The following is a 23,079-nucleotide window of genomic DNA, read 5'->3' as shown; positions in this document are numbered from 1 at the left end:
TGTGATCAGCACAGGGCCAATCGACACTGTCCAGACAGAGGGTCAGGTGAAAATGAAAACTCCTCCTACAAGCTTAACCAGGAATTGATAGTTGTCACAAGACTGCTATATACTGCTGAAGAGAAAAGGTATTTAGCAGTTTATATTTACTAAAATAATTGCATTTCCATGTTCTGTGTACTGTGGGAGACCAGAGCATCCTCAAACCTAGTGCAGGGCTAAATACCCTGCTTTGGTCCTGATGATCAGATGGCCTAGACTGGTGGAAAATGGGTGTGCAGATGCTGCTAGGCCTAGGGTAGTTGTGGGGAGGAACGGTGGATCAGGTAAGTATATTTTCATTTATTGTTTCCCTAGACATAAACAAGCAATTAACCCTTGCATTGTGGACACAAACCCCACTACAAGAGATCTTTTTTTTTTTATTTGCCTGGAGTACATTTTTAAGGGTTCACATACTTTAGACTCTGAGGCTGATTTACGAAAAGAAATTAAAATCTTTACTTTGTATTCAGTAAAGATTTACTTAACCTATACAATTATGTAAAAAAGGAAATTCCCTTGTATTTTATCTGTGAACAGGTATAAAAAAGTGAAAACAGCAACAAGATATTTAGTGACGATTCCCAACTTCGAATTTATCTGCACTTTCTGTGCAATCTGCAGCTGTAGTTTCCAATGTAAACTATTACATGAGCCTGTGAGATAAGGCATTGAGGAATTGGACTATGTGATAGTTTTTTTTTTGTCTATTTTATTTTACTTGATAGATTTTTACACTGATGTTTCAATTCTGTTTATTCCTATTTACTGTGTACAGTCTTTATTTTACACATAAAAATGTTATAAATGACAGAGCATACTTAGGTCCCCAAAAAGAAAGTTAGAATAGGTAGCTCTTAACTGAACTAAACAAATGTGTGAAACTACAATGGGGTTGATTTACTAAAAATGGAGAGTGCAAAATGTGGGGCAGCAGTGCATGGTAGCCAATCAGCTTCTAACTTCAGCTTGTTCAATTAAAGTTGTTGTAATCCATTCCCCACTCATGAAATTTGAACTAAGCACATACAGGTGCCTCTAAAAAAATAGAAAATTATTATAAAGGTAATTTATTTCAGGAATTGATGAAATCAAACTATATATTTTATTGAGTCATTACACACAGGGCGATATATTTTAAGCATTTCTTTATTTTAATTTTGATGACTATGGCTTACAGCTGGTGAAAACCCAAAATTCAGTATCTCAGAAAAGTAGAATATTACATTATATTACATTACATTAAGACCAATAAAAAAAGGATTTTTAATACAGAAATGTTGGCTTTCTGTAATTATGTCCTTGTGCAGTATATTGTTCACTCAATATTTGGTCGGAGCTCCTTTTGCATGAATCACTGCAATAATGTGGCGTGGCATGGAGGCGATCAACCTGTGGCACTGCTGAGGTGTTATGGAAGCCCAGATTGCTTTAATAGTGGGTCCCCAGTGTTGGGTCTGGTGTCTCTCATCTTCCTCTTGACAACACCCCACAGATTCTCTATAGGGCTTAGGTCAGGCTAGTTTACTGGCTAATCAAGCACAGTGATACTATGATCATTAAACCAGGTATTGATACTCTTGGCAGTGTCCTGCTGGAAAATTAAATAAGCATTTCCATTTTCCAACATTAGCAGATGACATGCCTCCCCAAATCATCACTGACTGTGGAAACGTCACATTGGACCTCATGCAACTTGGATTCTGTGCCTCTTCACCCTTCCTCTCTGGGACCTTGATTTCCAAATAAAATGAAAAATTGACTTTCATCCGAAAAGAAGACTTTGAACCCCTGAGCAACAGTCCAGTCCTTTTTCTCCTGAGCCCAGATAAGACGCTTATGATGTTGCCTCTGGTTCAGGAGTGGCTTGACACAAGGACGGTTGTCCTGGATACGTCTGTGTGTGGTGGCTCTTGAAGCACTGACATCAGCTGTAGTCCACTGCTTGTGAATCTCCCCCAAATACTTGAATGGCCTTTGCTTCACAATCCTCTCAAGGCTGCAGTTATCCCTGTTGCTTGTGCATCTTTTTCTACCACACTTTTTCCTTCCACTCAACTTGGATACAGCACTCTGAACAGCCAGCTTCTTTAGCAATGACCTTTTGTGACTTACCCTCCTTGTGGAGGGTGTCAATGACTGTCTTCTGGACAACTGTCAAGTCAGCAGTATTCCTCATGATTGTGTAACCTACTGAACCAGACTGAAAGACCATTTAAAGGCACAGGAAACCTTTACAGGTGTTTTGAGTTAGTTAGCTGATGAGAGTGTGACACCATGAGTCTACAATATTGAACTTTTTCACAATATTCTAATTTTCTGAGATACAGAATTTTTTATTTTAACAAGCTGTAAGCCATATTCATCAAAATGAATGAAATGCTTGAAATATATCACTCTGTGTGCAATGGATCTATAATAAATGAGTTTCACTTTTTTGAATTGAATTATTGAAAAAAATGACCCTTATGATGATATTCAAATTTTGTGCGATGCACCTGTATATCTGTAGTGTTTACTTATCTCTCTCCAAAGCTCCAAGTGTCGTTTCTCTCTGGTGCTCCTTTCCGCTGTTATCAGCATACGTTACTTCTGACAAGTTCTCTGACACATGACATAACATGAGCTGAAAATTTGTGTCAGGGAAGGAGATGAGCTTGGAGCTTGTCTATTTAGAATACAACTCTGCATGTTCCGTCATTCCTCTGCCTATGTGGAGGGGGGTGTGTCCCTTTCCTCCAATCAGCTCTCACACAGTGTAAGTGCAGTCTCTCCACCCTTCCCTAAGTACTGCTGGCAGATGAAGAAAGATTCCTTCATGATCTGCTCTTTTGAAAGGGTATAGAAAGGGGAAGATAGCAGATATACAAGTAAAATTATGTAGGAGGATTTGCTTAATTTCTGTGTCTCATTTGAGGCTATTTACTTCACTGGCTATATGTGAGTGTTTACAACCACGTTAAGCTTTGATAATGAAACCTGGACACTGATTGGTTTCTTTGCACAGCTGAACCAGATTTTGCACTCTCCAGTTTTCAGGCCGGTTCACACTGACGCGACTTATCATGCGACAAAGTCACATGACAAGTTTCTCCCCATTAATGGCAAAGGAACCATTCTAAACAGTGCAATTTAAGTTGTTCCAATTAAGAAAAAGGTTCCTGCACTACTTTAGGGTGACTTCATCATGACTTGCATAGACTTCGGTTAAAGAAGTCGTATGCAAGCTGCAATGAAGTTGCGCAGGGATGTTGGCTTTGAATGCTGTGCTGGAGTGAACCGGCACTCAGTATATCAACCCCAGTGTGTCAGAAAGTTTACATCAAACCTCATCAAATATTCACAAAAGAAACAAAATACATAATAGTACAAATCATATTCCTAATATATTTTACCAGTTAGTGATTTCAGTGAAAGCAAATTCAACCAGATCCCCCTATGCACTGCACCAATAAGTGTCTTCAGTGAAAAGAGGTTCAAGTCTTCCTTTATAATAGTCGACTCTATCTAAGAGCCGGTTCACATTAGAGCGATCCGACTTGCACCTCGGAGCGGCCGGCACGGACTTCATAACATTGAAGTCTATGCAGGTCGCTCCGGGTCGCCCCAAAGAAGCTCCGGACCCTTTTTCTAAGTCGGAGCGACTTGTGTCGCTCCTATTAGAATGGGTCCACAGGTTCCACCTATGGTAACAGCCAATACCAGAATAATTTGACCACCAAGTTCTGACAGCATATCTATTTCCCCCTCAGGTAAACCATAACTCAAAAAGCAATCAACAGATAAACATATGTCCCAAATTGAAATGTGAAACTCAAACAAAAGAAAAGCATATTATTATTCATATTAGCATTGTTATTTAAGAAAAATAAAGACAGTATTGTATAAAACTAACAATCAATTAGTGCACAATTGACATATTTTAAGCACATTCAAATTCCTTATATAGCAGCACAGGCTAAAACAATGCCAATCTTCCACTAGACTCTAGGTATAGGATTGAGTACCATCAGCTGACAACATAATGAGGTAGATACTGACTTTACACATTTTACAACTGAAGTTTGTGAAGTTGGAATGAAGATGTTGCTGACAGTCCAATCAAGAACTGCTTTTTTTTTCAGGACCTCACTGCATCCATTAGGCACCCAAAACACTAGACACCCTCACCCCAGGGTTTTAAAAGTTAACTTCACTATTTAACCACTTGCTGACCGCCCGCTGCAGTTGTACGGTGGCAGTCTGGCGCTCCCAGGCAAAGTGCCGTACATATACGGTGCTAGCCTGGGAGGAGCTAGGGGGTGATCGCATGCCACTGGGATTGGTGATGTCACTCATAGGCTAATGTGGCTCATCCATTGATGCTTCTCCCTCCTCTCCCCTACAGCCAAAACTGTCTGACAGAGGGGAGTCGGATCACGTAACCAGACCAGAATAGCCTGAAATTAGGTAAGTATACAGATCTTTCTTACACAGGTTAGTCATAATAGGTGTTAGGATGGGGAGGGAGCATTTTTAAGAGTACTTGGGTTTTGCCTGGAATTCTTCTTTAATAAAAGGGAATCTCCAAATGTAATGGCAGCTATGGCCATATGTGGTGCTTAAGTGCACACAACTTTAACCACTTGCCATCCACCCACAGTACATTTACTGCAGGCTGTCACCATGGGCAGGCTGGATCACATATATGTACATGTCTCAACCTGTTCTGGGATAGGGGAGCGCAGCACGACGCTTCCTAAGTGAACACAGCAGATTGGGGATCCCTATACGGTGGCCAGGGGATCATGTGATCACAATGTGATCACAATATCAACAAAGCTGTTATGAATTAATTTAATTCATAAGAGTTGCGTTTCCTATAGAATTATTCTGTGATTGGCCCACAGCTATCACATGGTGCCCATGCGAATCACAGCACCCTGTACAATCACATTACCCTGTACAATCACAGCACCCTGTACACAGATCACTAGTAATCACAGCTGTCATGAATGTACCCCATTCATTACAGGTGAAAACATTGCTGTTACAATAATCATCATTGTAACAGCAATCAAAGTGTAAGAAAAAATTCCCTGATCACCCCCCACCCAGAGAAGTACAGTGTCACTACAGTGACACACTGTACTACTCTGAGAGAATGAAATAAAAAAAAAAAAAATATATATATATATATATATATATATATATATATATATATATATATATATATATATATTTAAAAAAAAATAAAAATGATTTAAAACGTTTAAAAATGTAATAATTATATTATTATAATTATTTATTTCCTGAACGCCACCACACCATTCATATGATGATGCTGTAATAAAATATAATAAGAATGTAATAAAAAATACTTAATTAGTTAATTTTCAAAAAAATGTGACAAAAAATTGCAACTTCAAAAAACTCCATATGCATCTTCCTAAATGCTTCAGACTGTCTACTTTCAAAGACTGACTCTTTTGGGGGGGGGGGGGGGAATTGTACTATCCTGGCATTTTAAGGGCTTCAAGAAATGGGATGAGGCCATCAGTAAGTCAGGATTGATCAATTTTCAAATATATATACACCATAGTTTGTAGACCCAAACCAATTAATATACACTTATTGGGTATTTATTTACCAAAGACATGTAGCAGAATACATTTTGGTCTAAATTTATGAGGAAATGTGATTTTTTTTGGATAATATTTTATAAGAAAATATTGCTTGTTTTTTTTTTTTTTTTTTTTAAATGTTCAGTCTTTTTTCCATTACTATAGCAAAAAATGAAAAACCCAGTGGTGATCAAATAAGTGTTGGAACTGTCTTGACAACACAACTGACAGTTAAAGTAGCACAATGCTGAATAGCAAAAAAGGGCCTGGTCCTGAAGGGGGTAAAACCTTGCGGAGCTCAGGTGGTTAATGTACAAGTATGTGGTAATGTATCACAAACAAAGAGCACCAACTACTGTACACTGCCAAAGCCTAAAAAAAGACGCTAGGAAAAAAAAAAGATACTCCCAAAATATAGAAAACCTTATTTGGAAAAAAGCAGGTAGCCTGTGACCATAGAATTGTACAGTTCATTTTTGCTACTGCCTTTCCTTCACCCTGGCTTCAGGATGTCCCCCCTCCATTTGCTGCTGTCTCCCTTTGCACCTACATTGCTTGGAAAAATCATCAATATTTCCATTGCGCACAATCCTGGAATGAGCTGAGAAATAAATGGGTGCTGTAGAAACAGCCAGCTGAAAGCTGGTAACATTACAGATCAATGTACATATTCACAAGCACTCTATGAATCTTCAAGCAACATCTAGAAGGTGTATTTTTTTTTCAAAGTGATCATATAACAACGGAACAGTGCAATGCTTCAGGACCATCATCAGTTATATGATATGTGCAAACAATCGTGCAAAGAAATTTAAAATGCCATTCACTAATCATTTGGATGTTATTTGAAGATCCATGATGTGCTGCCAAATATGTACATTGATCTGCATTGTGGAAGGGTTAGCAGCCTATGGCTGTATTTTCTTTCTCCTGCATCTATGTGTCCAGTGCAGGGATCCTGTCACCATCAGAAGATGTGGAAAAGAGTTTCACTGCCACCTTAAAGTGGGTCATTTTGGGTGGATGGCAGTAGATACATTTTTCCCTTGTATCAGGGAGAGGTGAAATGCCCTTCTTGAAGCTCACAAAAAATCTCCTCCTTCTACTCACCACCAGCACCCCAGCGCTCCTCGTCCTAAACACCAGCACCCGACACTCTGGCTCTTGTTGCTTCATGGCATTTCACATGCTGGAAGAGGACAGAGAAAGCTTTCTGTGCAAAATAATGGTGCTGGCATATGATCTTCTGTGCAAAATATTGGCTGGGGTAACTCCCACTGTGGTGTAGCAAAAACCACAGGAAAGGGCACATTAGCAATTATCCCAAAGAAAAATGGCTGATATGTGACCTTGAGGAGGAGGAAGCATGAAAGGATGCATTAGGGTGCAACAAGAAATTGTTACTATGCGCCCTTGAAGAGAAAAAAGAAGGTGCATTAGTATTTTTAAAAATGGCTGTCATATGCCCCTGAGGAGGGGAAAAGTGTGCATTAGAAGTCCTTAAAAATGATTGCAATGTACCCCTGAATAAGAGGAGGAGGAAAAAGCACACATGAGCAGTCCTCAAAAAGAATGACTGCTATCATCATCGAGGAGGAGGAAAGTGTGCATAAGCAGCACAATAAAAAGAAGTAGCTGCTCTGTACCCTGGGGGTGGAAGATTAGTAATCATTACAAAAATTGGCTTCTACGCATCATTCAGGCCAGGAATATATTGCTAGATTATAGGGGTTGCAGTACCAAGAGCTTGAAAAAAGTGGGGACTTCACTGACACAAACTTTGCATTCAGTGTACAGGCCACGCTAACCATCCACTTCAGCAGCGTCTACCAGAAGACTGTTGTTTTCATTGAACAAATGTAGCCAGATTTCAGCACTCATGTGCTTTAGTAGAGCAAAAAGGGAAACAATATATTCTAACTACACCCATCAACAACATACAAAGCTGGAATCCATTTCACAGCTATACCTCATGTTGATGTCACTGATTCTGGTGAGACTTTTGTTAAATTAATGCCCCATACACACGTGCAGATTATCTGCAGACTTTTGTCTGCAGACTTACCTTTTCTATGTAGTGCAAGGGCCTGCCGGATTGCATACAAATTGAAAGTGTTTAGGTTTGACCTCATATTATATGGTTTTGGTAAGTCTGCAGACAAAAGTCTGCAGATAATCTGCACGTGTGTATGGGGCATTACTTATCTTCTTTGTGCATCCTACCCATGCATAGTGCATCTCAGTACCTCACCTTCCATTCCTGGAAAATACTTATCCACAGGTTTAAGTTATACTCTAAACTTTTCTTGAAACTTAACATTTGTTAATGGTAACAAGATCTCAACTAGGAAAGTAAATCTGCACTTATGTTTTGTCTTTTTTTTTATACATGTTGACTAGCCTAACAGGACGTACTGGTATCTTTACACTGCGTATAGACTTGTGCAACCTGTAAGCAAATGTTATTAAAAACAACGTAGAAAAAATTTCAATACACAAAAGGGTTAAATAGGAAATAAATAAAAATTTGCAGTGGTGTATTTTACTTCCAAGAAGAAAATCACTGTCTTTAGAATGTTTTGATATGTTTGAATGCTTGGTGGAATGGTCCGTCACTGTTGCTGATGGTAAGAATGTAGTAGATGATGTAGCAAAAAATTCTGTTGTTGCAGGTGATGTTGTCAAGTGTGTTGTTGATATCACTGTTGATAGTTCTGTTGTAGGTAATTTGCTAGTGATTACAGCTGTTGAAGTACATGTAGTTGATGCTTCTGTAGAGGACATCTCTGTTGTACCTCCTATAGTTGTAAATAATGTGGTGAAAGCTATGCTTGGCTCTGAAGTATACATTGTAGTTGAAGGGTTCTCTGTCGATTGTACTGTGGTATGCAAGGTAGTTCTCAAAGCTGTTGTGGATTCTCCAAATGTTGTCATGCCAGCTGTTGTGGTTTCTGAAAGAGTTGTTTTTAGGGCTGTAGTTGTCTGTTGTACGGTTGTTGACTCTTCAGTAGTAGTCTGAGCAAGAGTTGTTTCCTGTGGTGTTGTGATTTGTATAGTAGTGGACTCTTCAGTAGTAGTCTGAAAAAGAGTTGTTTCTGCTGGTGTTGTGATTTGTATAGTGGTGGACTCTTTAGTAGTCGTCTGAAGATGAGTTGTTGCTTCTGGTGTTGTGATTTGTTTAGTAGTAGGCCCTTTAGTAGTAGTCTGAACAGGAGTTGTTTCTGCTGGTGTTGTGATTTGTATAGTGGTGGACTCTTTAGTAGTCGTCTGAACAGGAGTTGTTGCTTCTGGTGTTGTGATTTGTTTAGTAGTAGGCCCTTTAGTAGTAGTCTGAACAGGAGTTGTTTCTGCTGGTGTTGTGATTTGTTTAGTAGTAGGCCCTTTAGTAGTAGTCTGAACAGGAGTTGTTTCTGCTGGTGTTGTGATTTGTATAGTGGTGGACTCTTTGGTAGTAGTCTGAACAGGAGTTGTTGCTTCTGGTGTTGTGATTTGTTTAGTAGTAGGCCCTTTAGTAGTAGTCTGAACAGGAGTTGTTTCTTCTGGTGTTGTGATTTGTATAGTAGTAGGCTCTGTAGATGTCATGTCCATGGTTGTCATTGTTGTTGTAGTTTGTACTGTTGTAACTTCTTTGGTTGTGGTTTGCAGTAGTGTTGTTACAGATGGTGTTGTAGGCTTCATTGTTGTTATGGCAGTAGTTGTAATTTTTTGAGTTGTAGTTGGAAGAGGAGTTGTGAAAGGAGCTGTCGTTTTCAGTGTTGTAGGGGTGTGAGTTGTCACGATGGGTTGTGTAGTAACCTGGGAAGTTGTTGTCAGTTGCTTGGTAGTTGGGTGAGTTGTGACAATGACTCCTACTGTGGTTATTGGAACTGTGGTAATTTTTGTTGTTGGTATTACAGTTGTTAGGCATATTAATTCATCTGGCTTCAAAGAAGTTATTTTGGTTCCATTATGATAAGCAGGTGATGCACAAAGTACGGTATTAGCATCTTTGACTCTTGCTTGATTATTTATTATCCATTCATAAAATGTTTTCATATCACAATCACAAGCCCAAGGATTACCAGCCAAGTACACACCAGTCAGTTTGGGAATTGAGTCAATAGAAGGCACTGGAAAGTTGGTGAATTGGTTTTCATTAAGTCTCAGTGTCTTTAACAGTGGAAGAAGAGAGAACACATCATCTTGTAAGCTACTAAGTACATTCTTTTGTAAATTAAGTTCTGTTAGCTTGTCCAGACCTTTAAACATTTCCTTAGTTAAAGCATTTATTTGATTGGAGGAAAAAATTAATTTTCTTAGAGATTTAAAGTTACTAAATACTTCATGTGGCATAGTTGTCAAGTTGTTTTTGCTCAGATCAAGTTCTTGTATGGGCATGCCATCAGTTATTTGCCGTGGAAGCTTCTGGAGTATATTTGAGTTAATTTTTAACTGCTTAATCTTATTTAGACCAACAAATGTATTATCTGGAAGTTCCTGTATTAGGTTGCCATCCAAGTAAAGTTTTTCAAGATTTTTTGATTTGGCCAGAAAGTTTTGGGGCCATTGCTCTATCTTGTTCTTTGAGACACTGAATTCAATCAGGTTGTGGTTACTGTCCACCAAACCTAGTGGAAGTTTAGTGAGATCATTTTCGTAGAGCCGAAGAACTTTTAGTTTGGTCAGTTTGGAAAATATGTCTTCTGGTAACGTCGTCAAATTGTTTTTTGCTAGATGTAACACTGTAAGGTTAACAAGATTGTTGAATGGATCTTGAGGCAATGCCGGCAGTTCATTCACATTTAAATATAGTTCTTCTAAATTGTCCAGGCTGTCAAAGATACCTTGTTCAATCATAATGATCCTATTATTTTTCAAAATGAGCTTTTTAAGACTCCCAAGGTTTTTAAATACTCCACTCGTCAGCTGCTTTAAATCAGAATTTCCAGATATCTCTAGTTCAGTGAGATTAAACAAATTTTCAAATGCACCATCCTCAACTGATGTAATTTTGTTGTTAATGAATGCTATTTTTTGCAGTTGACTCATGTATTTGAAAGCATCTTTTCTTATTGTTGATATATCTGTTTGCACAAAGAAGATCTCTGTGGTTTTTGGTTTTATGGATTTAGGAATCTCAGCAATGGGGCTCGCAAAAACTTCTTGGTAATCTTTGGGGCAGTCATACTCTTTTTCACATTTTTTGTTAGGGTTAGGTTCAGCAGCCCCAAATAAAATCAAAAGAATCAGTAAGGACGTCATTCTGTTTCTGTTAATACAAAAAAAAAAAAAAAAAATTGTATTAATTAGACATTTATTCTGAAGCTAACGAATAACTGTTCCTTAAAAAAAAAAAAAAAGATAAACTTAACCCATTGGGAAATAAGCTAAAGTAGGCAAATGTTTCGAATATACACTTGTAATTTCTAGCAAATTTTTTTATCCACAATTAGTGGGCAATTATCAAACCATTTTTCCATTACATTAAAATAGATTAGGATGAGTCACTATTCCCTGGTTTGAAGAGTATCTAAGATATAAAATTGTATATTCGTTCCCACATTGTATTTTAAAGTGTAACTAAATGTAAAACCTTTTTTTTTCAATTTTGGATAGAGTAGAGAGGGATTAGAACATCCGTTAGTTTTTATTGCTGTCTGTGCTCACGTTAGGGAGATTCACCCTCTCTATTTATTCTGTTTACTGTTATCTTTGAAAATTAAGTAAAAGAAAATCCCAAATTTTGAACTGACAACAGAACAGTAATAGAGGTTCTAACGACCATGGTGACATCCCCGGATTCCCTCACTTTGGAGGGATTTCCTCTCACTTTCTGTTTTGGCTGAGACAGGAAGTGAAGGTAAATCTCCCCAATGGGACACAGATGACAAAAAACAAAAAAAAAACAAAGAGGGGTTATAATTCTCCCTTACTCTATCCAAAGTGAAAAAAAAGTTTTGCCTTAAGTTCTACTTTTCTTCTAGCTACTTCTAAATTGATGTGAGGATCCTCACACATTTACTTCCTTGAATTTTGTGACACATATTCACCTTGCCTTGTGAGTAGGCACTGTTGTGTCACATAATTCACAAAGCCTGCCTTCTGAATTACAGAGATGATGAGAAGAGAGATTTCAGGAGATGGAGTCAGTAAATGAATCACTGCTTGCACAGTATTTTAAAGCCTAACGTTTGCTTTTAATTTCAACTAGGTCTAGGTCTACTAATTACTTTAAATGTGGCTTTCACTGAAAGGAATTTCTACTTATGCATTTTTTATTTATTTTTTTATTTCAGGTACTTATATAGCGCTGTCAATTTACGCAGCTCTTTACATATACATTGTACATTCACATCAGTCCCTGCCCTCAAGGAGCTTACAATCTAAGGTCCCTAACTCACATACATACACAGTAGGGCCAATTTTTTTTAATTTTTTTATACAGGATCCAATTAACCTACCAGTATGTCTTTGGAGTGTGGGAGGAAACCGGAGTACCCAGAGGAAACCCACGCAGGCACAGGGAGAACATGCAAACTCCAGGCAGGTAGTGTCGTGGTTGGGATTTGAACCAGCGACCCTCTTGCTGCTAGGTGAAAGTGCTAACCACTACACCACTGTGCCGCCCACAATTTTTATCTATCACATGCTCAGTTTGAGTTGTCCAAGTTTCAAACACATTCCACACACCAGGGTTCACTCACCACTAAACTTCATTTGTTTTTCTCATATAGACTGATTGTATGACCCACAAAATGACCTAGGTGATTGTGTAGGGTTCAGTGGGTGCTCAGTGGCACAGCCTTCAGTTCTCAAGAACTACAGTGGGTACGGAAAGTATTCAGACCCCCTTAAATTGTTCACTCTTTGTTATATTGCAGCCATTTGCTAAAATCATTTAAGTTCATTCTTCTTCCTCATGAATGTACACATATCACACCATACTGACAGAAAAACACAGAATTGTTGACATTGTTGCAGATTTATTAAAAAAGAAAAACTGAAATATCACATGGTCCTAAGTATTCAGACCCTTTGCTGTGACACTCATATATTTAACTCAGGTGCTTTCCATTTCTTCTGATCATCCTTGAGATGGTTCTACACCTTCATTTGAGTCCAGCTGTGTTTGATTATACTGATTGGACTTGATTAGGAAAGCCACACACCTGTCTATATAAGACCTTCCAGACCACAATGCATGTCAGAGCAAATGAGAATCATGAGGTCAAAGGAACTGCCTGAAGAGCTCAGAGACAGAATTGTGGCAAGGCACAGATCTGGCCAAGGTTACAAAAAGATTTCTGCTGCACTTAAGGTTCCTAAGAGCACAGTGGCCTCCATAATCCTCAAATGGAAGACGTTTGGGATGACCAGAACCCTTCCTAGAGCTGGCCGTCCGGCCAAACTGAGCTATCGGGGGAGAAGAGCCTTGGTGAGAGAGGTAAAGAAGAACCCAAAGATCACTGTGGCTGAGGTCCAGAGATGCAGTCAGGAGATGGGAGAAAGTTGTAGAAAGTCAACCATCACTGCAGCCCTCCACCAGTCGGGGCTTTATGGCAGAGTGGCCCGACGGAAGCCTCTCCTCAGTGTAAGACACATGAAAGCCCGCATGGAGTTTGCTAAAAAAACACCTGAAGGACTCCAAGATGGTGAGAAATAAGATTCTCTGGTCTGATGAGACCAAAATAGAACTTTTTGGCCTTAATTCTAAGCGGTATGTGTGGAGAAAACCAGGCACTGCTCATCACCTGTCCAATACAGTCCCAACAGTGAAGCATGGTGGTGGCAGCATCATGCTGTGGGGGTGTTTTTCAGCTGCAGGGACAGGACGACTGGTTGCAATCGAGGGAAAGATGAATGCGGCCAAGTACAGGGATATCCTGGACAAAAACCTTCTCCAGAGTGCTCTGGACCTCAGACTGGGCCGAAGGTTTACCTTCCAACAAGACAATGACCCTCAGCACACAGCTAAAATAACGAAGGAGTGGCTTCACAACAACTCCGTGACTGTTCTTGAATGGCCCAGGCAGAGCCCTGACTTAAACCCAATTGAGCATCTCTGGAGAGACCTAAAAATGGCTGTCCACCAACGTTTACCATCCAACCTGACAGAACTGGAGAGGATCTGCAAGGAGGAATGGCAGAGGATCCCCAAATCCAGGTGTGAAAGACTTGTTGCATCTTTCCCAAAAAGACTCCTGGCTGTATTAGATCAAAAGGGGGCTTCTACTAAATACTGAGCAAAGGGTCTGAATACTTAGGACCATGTGATATTTCAGTTTTTCTTTTTTAATAAATCTGCAACAATGTCAACAATTCTGTATTTTTCTGTCAGTATGGGGTGCTATGTGTACATTCATGAGGAAGAAGAATGAACTTAAATGATTTTAGCAAATGGCTGCAATATAACAAAGAATGAAAAATTTAAGGGGTCTGAATACTTTCCGTACCCACTGTATCTGCATTTCCCCTGCATTTTTAGAATTGCTTTCCTGTTAGCATACAAGGTTTGTATTTAATCAGCAACAAAGATGGCACTAGATGGCAGTGTTACATTTGTGAGTTCATGTTTTGTCTATGCCTCAAAAGAGTAATAAAGAATAGTTCCTGCTCCGAAAGAGAAAGCAGCGTACAGTGAATCAACAGACTGTCTGCCTGTACTTTGTTTAGCCCCAAAAAGGTTATATCTAACAGGTTATGGGCCCAGGACATGTTACAGAAGCCCAGGATATAATACAGATTACCGCTGGATATAGCCAGATACAGTGAGCTAAAGCAAGTGAATACAGGAGACAGCAACAGAAAGACAAACAGCAGAAATGGCTGCTGCCATCCCCTCAGCAAAGTTCTCCATTGCAAATCTGACAAATCAGAACTACCAATCTTGGAAATTCAAGATGAAAATGCTGCTTATAAGAGAAGGTACGTGGAAATGTATAAATGAATCAAGACCTGCACAGCCCACAGAGGAGTGGTTAGACAGAGATCAGAAAGCACAGAGCACGATCTCCCTGTGCATAGATGATGATCAAATCATACATATATGTAACTGTCAGACTGCTAAAGACATGTGGGAAGAGTTACAGAAAGCACATGAAAGAGTTAATCTCAGCAATAAACTGTATTTAATCAGAAAGCTCTATCAAACTAAGCTACAGAAAGACCAGGACATGCAGGACTATATAAGACAGACCTTAGAGATGGTGGAGAGACTGAGAGGGATTGGAGAAGAGATAAAAGATTTCCATGTTGCAGCGCTGTTATTAAGTGGACTTCCTGAAAGTTATGAGACACTTGTCACAGCACTAGATGCACGTCTAGATGATGATCTGACACTGGAATATGTTAAAGGCAAGCTTGTGGATGAATACAAGCGCAAAACTGAAAGCATGAGTAATGTGAGTGTGTGTTCAGAGACAGCTTTAAAGACAAAATTCAAAAATAAACATAGTAACGTGCAGCCAGAAAAGCGGGAATGCTTTGTGTGCAAGAAACCAGGACACCTAAAAGCAGATTGTAGAATCTGGAAAGCTAGAATGCAAAAACAAAGTGCATTACAACAAGCTAAGAATGTCATAGAAACAAAGGAGTATGCATTCGGATCCAAAAATGGTGTCACCTCTGTGCAAGCATGGTGTGTGGACTCAGGTGCTACAAGTCACATGACAAATGACCGAAGTTTCTTCACTCAGCTTGATGAAAGCAAAACAGAAGGGATAACTACAGCTAATGGACAATTTATGAAATCAGTGGGAATAGGAGATGGCTTTCTATACTGTCCTATCTCTTCAGATATCACTAAAAAGGTCCATATGAGGAATGTTCTGTATGTGCCAGATCTTGAAAGCAACCTTTTGTCAGTAAAGAAACTCACTAACCAAGGCAATGTAGTCACATTTCAGGGTGACAGTTGTATCATAACAAAAGGGGATTGCTTGCTTGCAAAGGCTAAAATCATAGATGAACTGTATCAGCTGAACTGCTGTGAAATGGTTAAAATAGCCAAAGAGGATAAACATTCAAACTGCATCCACACTTGGCACAGACGATTGGGGCACAGAAATTCTGATACAATAAAGAAAATAGTTGAGAATAACTATGCAAGTGGTATTAAGATTAATCCATGTGATCACATAATGATTTGTACCAGCTGTATTAAAGGAAAAATGGCTAGGACACCTTTTCCCAAGCAGACCAACAGCAAATCCCAAAAACCTCTGGACTTAATACATTCAGCTCTTTGTGGTCCAATGAAAATTATGACTCCAGGAAAGAAAAAATACTTCCTGACCTTCATTGATGATTACTCCAGGTATACCACAGTATTTCTACTTCACAATAAAGATGAAGTGCCATAGAAATTAGAAGAGTATCTCGCTCAAGTAAATAATATTTTTGGCGGAATGCCCAGAGTACTACGAACTGATAATGGCTCAGAATATAGAAGTGGTAAAACACAAGCCATTCTCAGGAAGCATGGAATTATGTTCCAGACAACAGTTCCATATAACCCAGAGCAAAATGGAGTTGCAGAGAGAATGAACCGCACACTGTGTGAAAGTACATACTGGGGAGAAGCTATCACAACTGCATGTTATCTTCAAAATCGTTTGCCGGGAAAAGCAACAACAAAAACTCCATATGAACTGTGGAACAAAAGGAAACCAGATTTAAGACACATCAGAATTTTTGGAAGTAAAGCCTATGTACACATTCCAAAAGAAAAACGTACAAAATGGGATGCATGTGCAAAAGAAGGTGTGCTTGTGGGGTACAGTGAATCTCAAAAAGGATACAGGATTTTACATCAAGACACGAACAAAGTAACAGTCAGCAGAAGTGTGATTATTGATGAAAGTTCTGTGTGCTCAAAGTTTGAACAACAGACTCAAACTTTTCAAACTGAGAAAGAATCAACATCAGTCACTCAAGAAAATAAGGAAAGTTATACAGAAATAGAAATAACTGCAGGAGAATCAAAAACTGAAACTGAAGCAGAAATACCTTCAGTCAGAAAATCAACCAGAATCAATAAAGGTGTTCCAGCTGAACGTTTATCTTACATAGCTCGCAGAGCTGTTCAAACTGAACCAGGTTCATGGAAAGAGATGCAGAAACTGCCAATGCATGAGAAACAAGTATGGTATAAAGCCGCTGATGAAGAAATGACATCACTCAAAGATCTGCAGACATGGACACTTTCAGAGCTACCTCAAAGTAAACATGCCATAGGATGCAAATGGGTTTTTAAAACCAAATGTAACTCTGAAGGGAAAGTTTGTCGGTACAAGGCAAGGCTGGTTGCTAAAGGTTACTCACAGAAGTTCGGTGAGGACTATGATGCTACTTTTGCTCCAGTTGCTAAACAAAGTACTTTCAGAACACTAATGACAGTGGCTGCCATGCGTACAATGATTGTGAAACATCACGATATTAAGACAGCTTTTCTTAATGGTGATATTGAAGAAGAAATTTACATGTCACAGCCAGAAGGATATTTGAAAAAGGGACAAGAGCATCTTGTCTGCAAGTTGAATAAATCTCTTTATGGCCTTAAACAATCAGCTCGAGCATGGAACCTGAAGATTAATCAAGTTCTACTAAATGAAGAAGTAAAGCTGATCCATGCCTATATGCTAAACAAGTAGACACTGAGTGGATGTATCTGCTAATTTATGTAGATGACCTGATCATTGCTCACAAAAACGACAATGAAATTGCAAAGTTAACAGGAGTACTCAACAAGCACTTTGAAACTAAAGACCTAGGTGAAGTGACATATTATCTTGGAATTGACATCCGGCGTGAGAAAGATGGAAGTTTCCTGTTGAATCAGAGTGCAAAAATTGAATCTATTCTTCAGCAATTCAACATGACAGAGGCGAAAGGAGCAAGCACACCTATGGATACAGTCTATCCAAAGTTAGAAGGAGAAGATGATCTTCTCACATCCAATGAACAATACAGACAAGCAGTGGGGGCACTTCTCTACATTGCAACCACTACACGTCCAGACATTGCAGCCAGCATGTCTCTTCTTTGCAGGCGAGTTGATAAACCACATCAAAGAGACTGGAATGCGATCAAAAGAGTTATGAGATATCTGAAACAGACAAAAGACTTAAATTTGAAACTATCAGCAAGTGGTGGTTTAAACCTCGTGGGATATGTGGACTCCGATTGGGCAGGTGATCACAGCACACGCAAATCCACAAGTGGTTACTTATTAAAATTGGGAGACAGTCCTATATCATGGTCCAGCAAGAAACAGATGTCAGTGGCATTGTCCTCTACAGAAGCTGAATACATATCTGCAGCTTATGCCAGTCAAGAAGTTGTGTGGTTACAGCAATTACTCAAGGATCTTGGAGAAGCAACATCAGAACCTACCGTCTTATTTGAGGACAATCAGGCTTGCATTAAGCTTGCAACAAGTGAGAAAATTAATGGAAGAACCAAGCACATCGATGTCAGACATCATTACATTCATGACTTAGTTGATCAGAAAGTGATTGTACTTGTGTATTGTGAGTCGGAAAAAATGATTGCTGATGCTTTGACAAAGCCACTAGCTAGAACCAGATTTGTGGATCTTAGATCAGAAATGGGATTGACATAGATAGTAGTTGTTGAGTGGGGGTGTTAGCATACAAGGTTTGTATTTAATCAGCAACAAATACTGTATGTCATTGCTGTGTGCCTATTACATTGTATGACCACTAGATGGCAGTGTTACATTTGTGAGTTCATGTTTTGTCTATGCCTCAAAAGAGTAATAAAGAATAGTTCCTGCTCCGAAAGAGAAAGCAGCGTACAGTGAATCAACAGACTGTCTGCCTGTACTTTGTTTAGCCCCAAAAAGGTTATATCTAACATTTCCTCTACCCAGGTCTGCAGAATATTTATGTTAATTTTTCTATCAGGAAAGCCAACCTAGGAAAGTGAGAAACTGGAGAAACAGTTAGCAGGAAAGAAAGCAAGTTAAGCTATCTTTTTCCCCAAATCACACATGCAAATGTCAGTATGTTGGCGCATGCGCTTTGAAGGAACGGCCACACGTGCCGTTTTTTCAGAGCCCTGTACCGTGACCGGTGACTCCCGCGTGCATGGGCGGGAGTGACCTCACGTGGCTTCAGCCAGTCATACAGCCAGAGTATGCGGAGCCAGAAGGAAGACAGGAGAAGATGGAATGCGGCCTCCAGTGGTGACAGCGAGGGCTTCCTTTGCAGGTAAGTTTCACATATTGTACTAGTATGAGATCCATACTAGCACATTATGCCTTTACTTTGCAGGTCAGAAAAAAAAGGCAGCGCTTTACTTCCTCTTTAATGAGCTGCTAATCATAAGAAGTGCAATAAACTTTGCCATCTAAACAAAAATGAACTTAGACAGTATAAGGAATCAGATAGTTTGTATATGCGCTCCTAGGTCGCAGGGTACCTAGGGGCAAAAGGAGAGGATTACGGGTGCCACATCCTTGAAAATGAAATTGAAAGATAGAAGAGAAAGAAATTTGGACTTTATTGGCACCAGTATTAAAAATGTATATTTTTATTTTTAATTGAAAAAATCACAGGAAAACATTTATAGCAAGGACAGAAAAGAAATATACAAAATAACAGACATACAGTTTACATACAGTAAAATCAGGCGGCAAAGCCACAAAACAGTGTGCAAATAAAATCGCACAGCCTAGTAGGTAATTATAATTGTAACAACAATCACATATATCACAGAGTAACCTGTATTCATAAGGCGGCCATAGAGAGGGATGGTAACCGTCTCCAAAGGTCGTCTGTACAATGTGGATAAACAGATGTTGAGTTAGATCCCAGTTGCCCTACATGTTTCGCTTTACATAGTAAGCTTCCTCTGGAGCACGTGGAGTAAGCAAACATCTGAAAGGAAGTTCAGGTGATAAAACTTTGTAATGGACTGAGCCTGGTAGGCTACAAAGAATAACGAGGGGGTAGGTATGTTGTGGTTGGAGCAAACTGCCTAATACATATGCCAAGAATAACATGGAAATTGGTTCGTCATATGACATAGGTCCTGAAAGAATCATGGACACCCAATAACGAAGTAATAAAAGGGCCAGATGGAAAAAAGACCCCAAGGCCTTCAAATCCAAACAGAGGAAGGCGAGGTGGGTACACCTCATATGCCTATAGACCCTGGTATGTATAGGCAGAGGTTTGCTCCAGGTCCAACGACCACAATTACCCCCCCCCCGGATGGAGATACCGCCATGACTGTATAAGGAATCATACAGCACTGTTGGCTAGTATTTTTTCTTTTTATGACAGAAAAGAAAAAGGTTTCTTGAAAGAGGACCTAAAGTATCTTGTAATCATTAAGGTGAACCTGTACTCCATATTAAACTTATAAAGCAACTGTTCAAACACATATGGAAAGAAGTGTAAGTAGCGCTGTCAGCCTAAAAGAAAAATATATAAAAACTACAATTATGTATCTGGTTGCTAGCTCAAACACTTACATGCTATATCCAAGCGTATATTAATCTGTTACATAATATAGTGTAGAGCAACCTTTCTAAATGAACTACATCATAAAGTGCAATAATTCCACTGTAAACATTTGCAGCCGACATAAAGGGCAAATGTGCAAATATAGTGCAAATATATAATTATCCCCAAGTTCATTCACATTTTCATAATAGTCCAATATAACATGATCCACACAGTCCAATCCTCCTTAATAGTATGTATCAGGTGAAGAAAGACACTTAGAGCATCTTCAGTTCACATATAATTCTTTGCATGGTGCTCATCCTCCACCAGGTGAATAACCTGCTCAGCTCAAAGATGAAAAGAAAAGACCTGTGTAATAATATATTTCAGGTACACATCTGCAGAGACCAGCTCTTTTATCCTCCTAGTTGCTCTCCTGATAGCTTTATCCTCCAGCTCCACCAGCATGAGTCACACTCTCCCCGCAAGCACAATGGGAGATAAAAGAGGCAAAGACATAGTGTACTCCTGTTTAAAAGGCTTTTATTCCCACAAACAGATGATTGTACTTACTAAAAACAGGGTTAAACAAAGCATTCATTATCATCAGTCTAATGCCGGCTCAGCTCCTGGGTAAGAACACGGCGTGACATCCCAGTCTCAGCTCCTCCCTATACGCGTTGCGCTTTCGTGAATGCGCTTCTTCAGTAGGCCTTCTATGAAGCTAAGCGGGCAGTAGACTGACAATATTGAATGCTTTGTTTAACCCTGTTTTTAGTAAGTACAATATTTTGTTTGCCTTTTAAACGGGAGTATACTATGCCTCTTGTATCTTCCATCGTGCCTGCTGGGAGAGTGTAACTCACGCTGGTGGAGATGGAGGATGGCGCTATCGGCAAAACAACTAGGAGGATAAAAGAGCTGGTCTCTGCAGACCTGTACCTGGAATATATTACTACACAGGCATTTTCTTTTCATGTTTGAGGTGAGCAGGTTATTTACTTAGTTGAGGATGAGCACCATAGGATGAATTGTATGTGAAGACACGCTGAGTGTCTTTCTTTACCTGATCTATACTATTAAGGAGGATTGGACTGTATGGATTATGTTATATTGGACTATTATGAGAATGTGAATGTGAACTTGGTGAGAATTATATATTTGCACTTTTGCACTTTGTGTTGGATGCAAATGTTTACAGTGGAAATATTGCACTTTATGTAGTTAATGTAGATAAGTTGTGCTACATTATATTATTTATTATGTTCAAACACATAGTTCCTTGTAAAAATATAGTGGATCTCTCCTGCTGCCTTTGCCACTAAACTCCACACTAATTCAGAGAAATCGTCCCAAGAAGTTCTTGCACCCAGTGAGGTTGATTTGCCAAAGGCAAAGACATTTTCCATTAGCTTACTACATTTACTAAGCTAAGGAAACAATTCCATGTTTTATTGTTCATTCTTTATTACCTCAATAAAGCACTTTTTTGTGAAAAAAAAAAAACAATTCCTTGCAAAGTGAACAGTCTATTTGGCTTTAGTAAATCAACCCAGTGTGTACATAATTATGAATTATTACAGTTTCTCTGGTATTGCAAGTCCAAGTACAGCCAATCTTTGTTTGTTGTACTAAAAGTCACAGCAGCAGTATTCACAGTCTGTATTATGATGAGCATCGCTATCCAGTGCTAGTATTAGGAGTTTCAACAGCACTAATCGGTACCTGTAGTATAACAAGTCCCAGCAGTGCTTTCCAGGGTTTATTAGACTACACCTCCCAGCAGCTCGGTGCAGCACCTGTAGCATCAGAAGTCCCAGTGCTGCATGCTGGTGGTTGTTGGACTACAATCCCAATAACACTAGCAACTGTAGTATTAAAAGTTTCAGAGCTGCTGTCTAGGGCTTGATGAACTAAAAGCCTCAGCAGCTGTATCTATTATCTGTAGTATTCCAGGTACAATAATTTCTATTAAGTACATATAGGACTACATGTGGAAGCATTGATGCCTAACATGTGTAGGACTACAATGCCCAGAATTTCCAACAACATTGGTCAAATCTGTTCATTCGGTCTCCATTAATAAAGGAATAACTGCAGCTCTACAAAGAATGCCCCACTGGAAAAATGGGGAAAAATCTTTACTGCATAAGCTGTAAAAGAAAACAATTGGGTATCAGACATTTGAGATGGCAAAGCGATGTATCAGATAACAATAACCTTGTGGGCATAATGCAGCATTAAATACCAGGACTCCTTTTTTTACACCTGCCTGGTTTAAAATGTTACTGTAGCTTATGATGAAGTCAGAACCCGCTCACAAGAAAATCAAAGGAAGCATTCTGAGAGAAATACATTGAATGTTATCAATGACCTCTCTTTCTAAAAATGCTAGTTGTCTGGCTGTTAAGCTCACCCAAAACATTTAATATATGCTGTCTCTTTGCCTGGAGCATGTATATGGATCAGAAGTCCTGACTTCACTTGCGTCATAGCCAAATACACAGAAAATATTAAAGTTGGAGGATCAGTGTTCTGTATGTAGCTTTACCCACTTAAACAGCTGATAATAATCTGATATTAATTCCAATAAGAGAACCTTACCTTTCTTGTAGCAGCTGCTGGTCTGAATTTTTTCTGGTCCTGCAGAAAAACAACACACATTTTGTGACCAGGGTTGTTAGTCCACAGCAGTTCTTCCTGACATTCTGCTTACACAGGCTCTGCTGCCCTGTCTATCACTGTAATAACCAAAACATATGCACTTCAAAGATAACATGCTCTCCTGCCTGATAATCTTCTCTTGCGTATTTATGATTGCTGATAATGAAATATGGCTTTTTTTTCTGCTTCAGGCTGTAGGCATGTTATCTGCATCCAGCTAACCTGGTTGGAAGGCATGTGTTGGAGATTCAAACCCCAGATTCTGCATTAGGCATATAGGATGTATTCCTCAAATGAACCACAGGAGGTATGCACGG

At 39.2% G+C, this 23,079-nt stretch overlaps 1 protein-coding gene across 1 annotated transcript; it reads right to left on the bottom strand.

Moving 5' to 3' along the window:
* Window positions 1-7,851: 7,851 nt before the first annotated feature.
* LOC309551684 (uncharacterized protein) lies at window positions 7,852-22,858 on the bottom strand. Its single transcript, XM_082252360.1, has 2 exons — window positions 22,703-22,858; window positions 7,852-10,893 (listed from the first exon to the last, which is right to left on the bottom strand). The coding sequence occupies exon 2, from the start codon at window positions 10,884-10,886 to the stop codon at window positions 8,010-8,012; it is 2,877 nt and encodes a 958-aa protein (XP_082108486.1). The 5' UTR covers window positions 10,887-10,893; window positions 22,703-22,858; the 3' UTR covers window positions 7,852-8,009.
* Between the last annotated feature and the right edge of the window lie 221 nt (window positions 22,859-23,079).

Source organism: Pelophylax lessonae, assembly GCF_965119305.1.
Source record: "Pelophylax lessonae genome assembly, chromosome: 3".
NCBI lineage: Eukaryota > Metazoa > Chordata > Amphibia > Anura > Ranidae > Pelophylax > Pelophylax lessonae.
The sequence above is the reverse complement of the archived record's forward strand: the minus strand, read 5'-3'. Positions and strand labels throughout refer to the sequence as shown.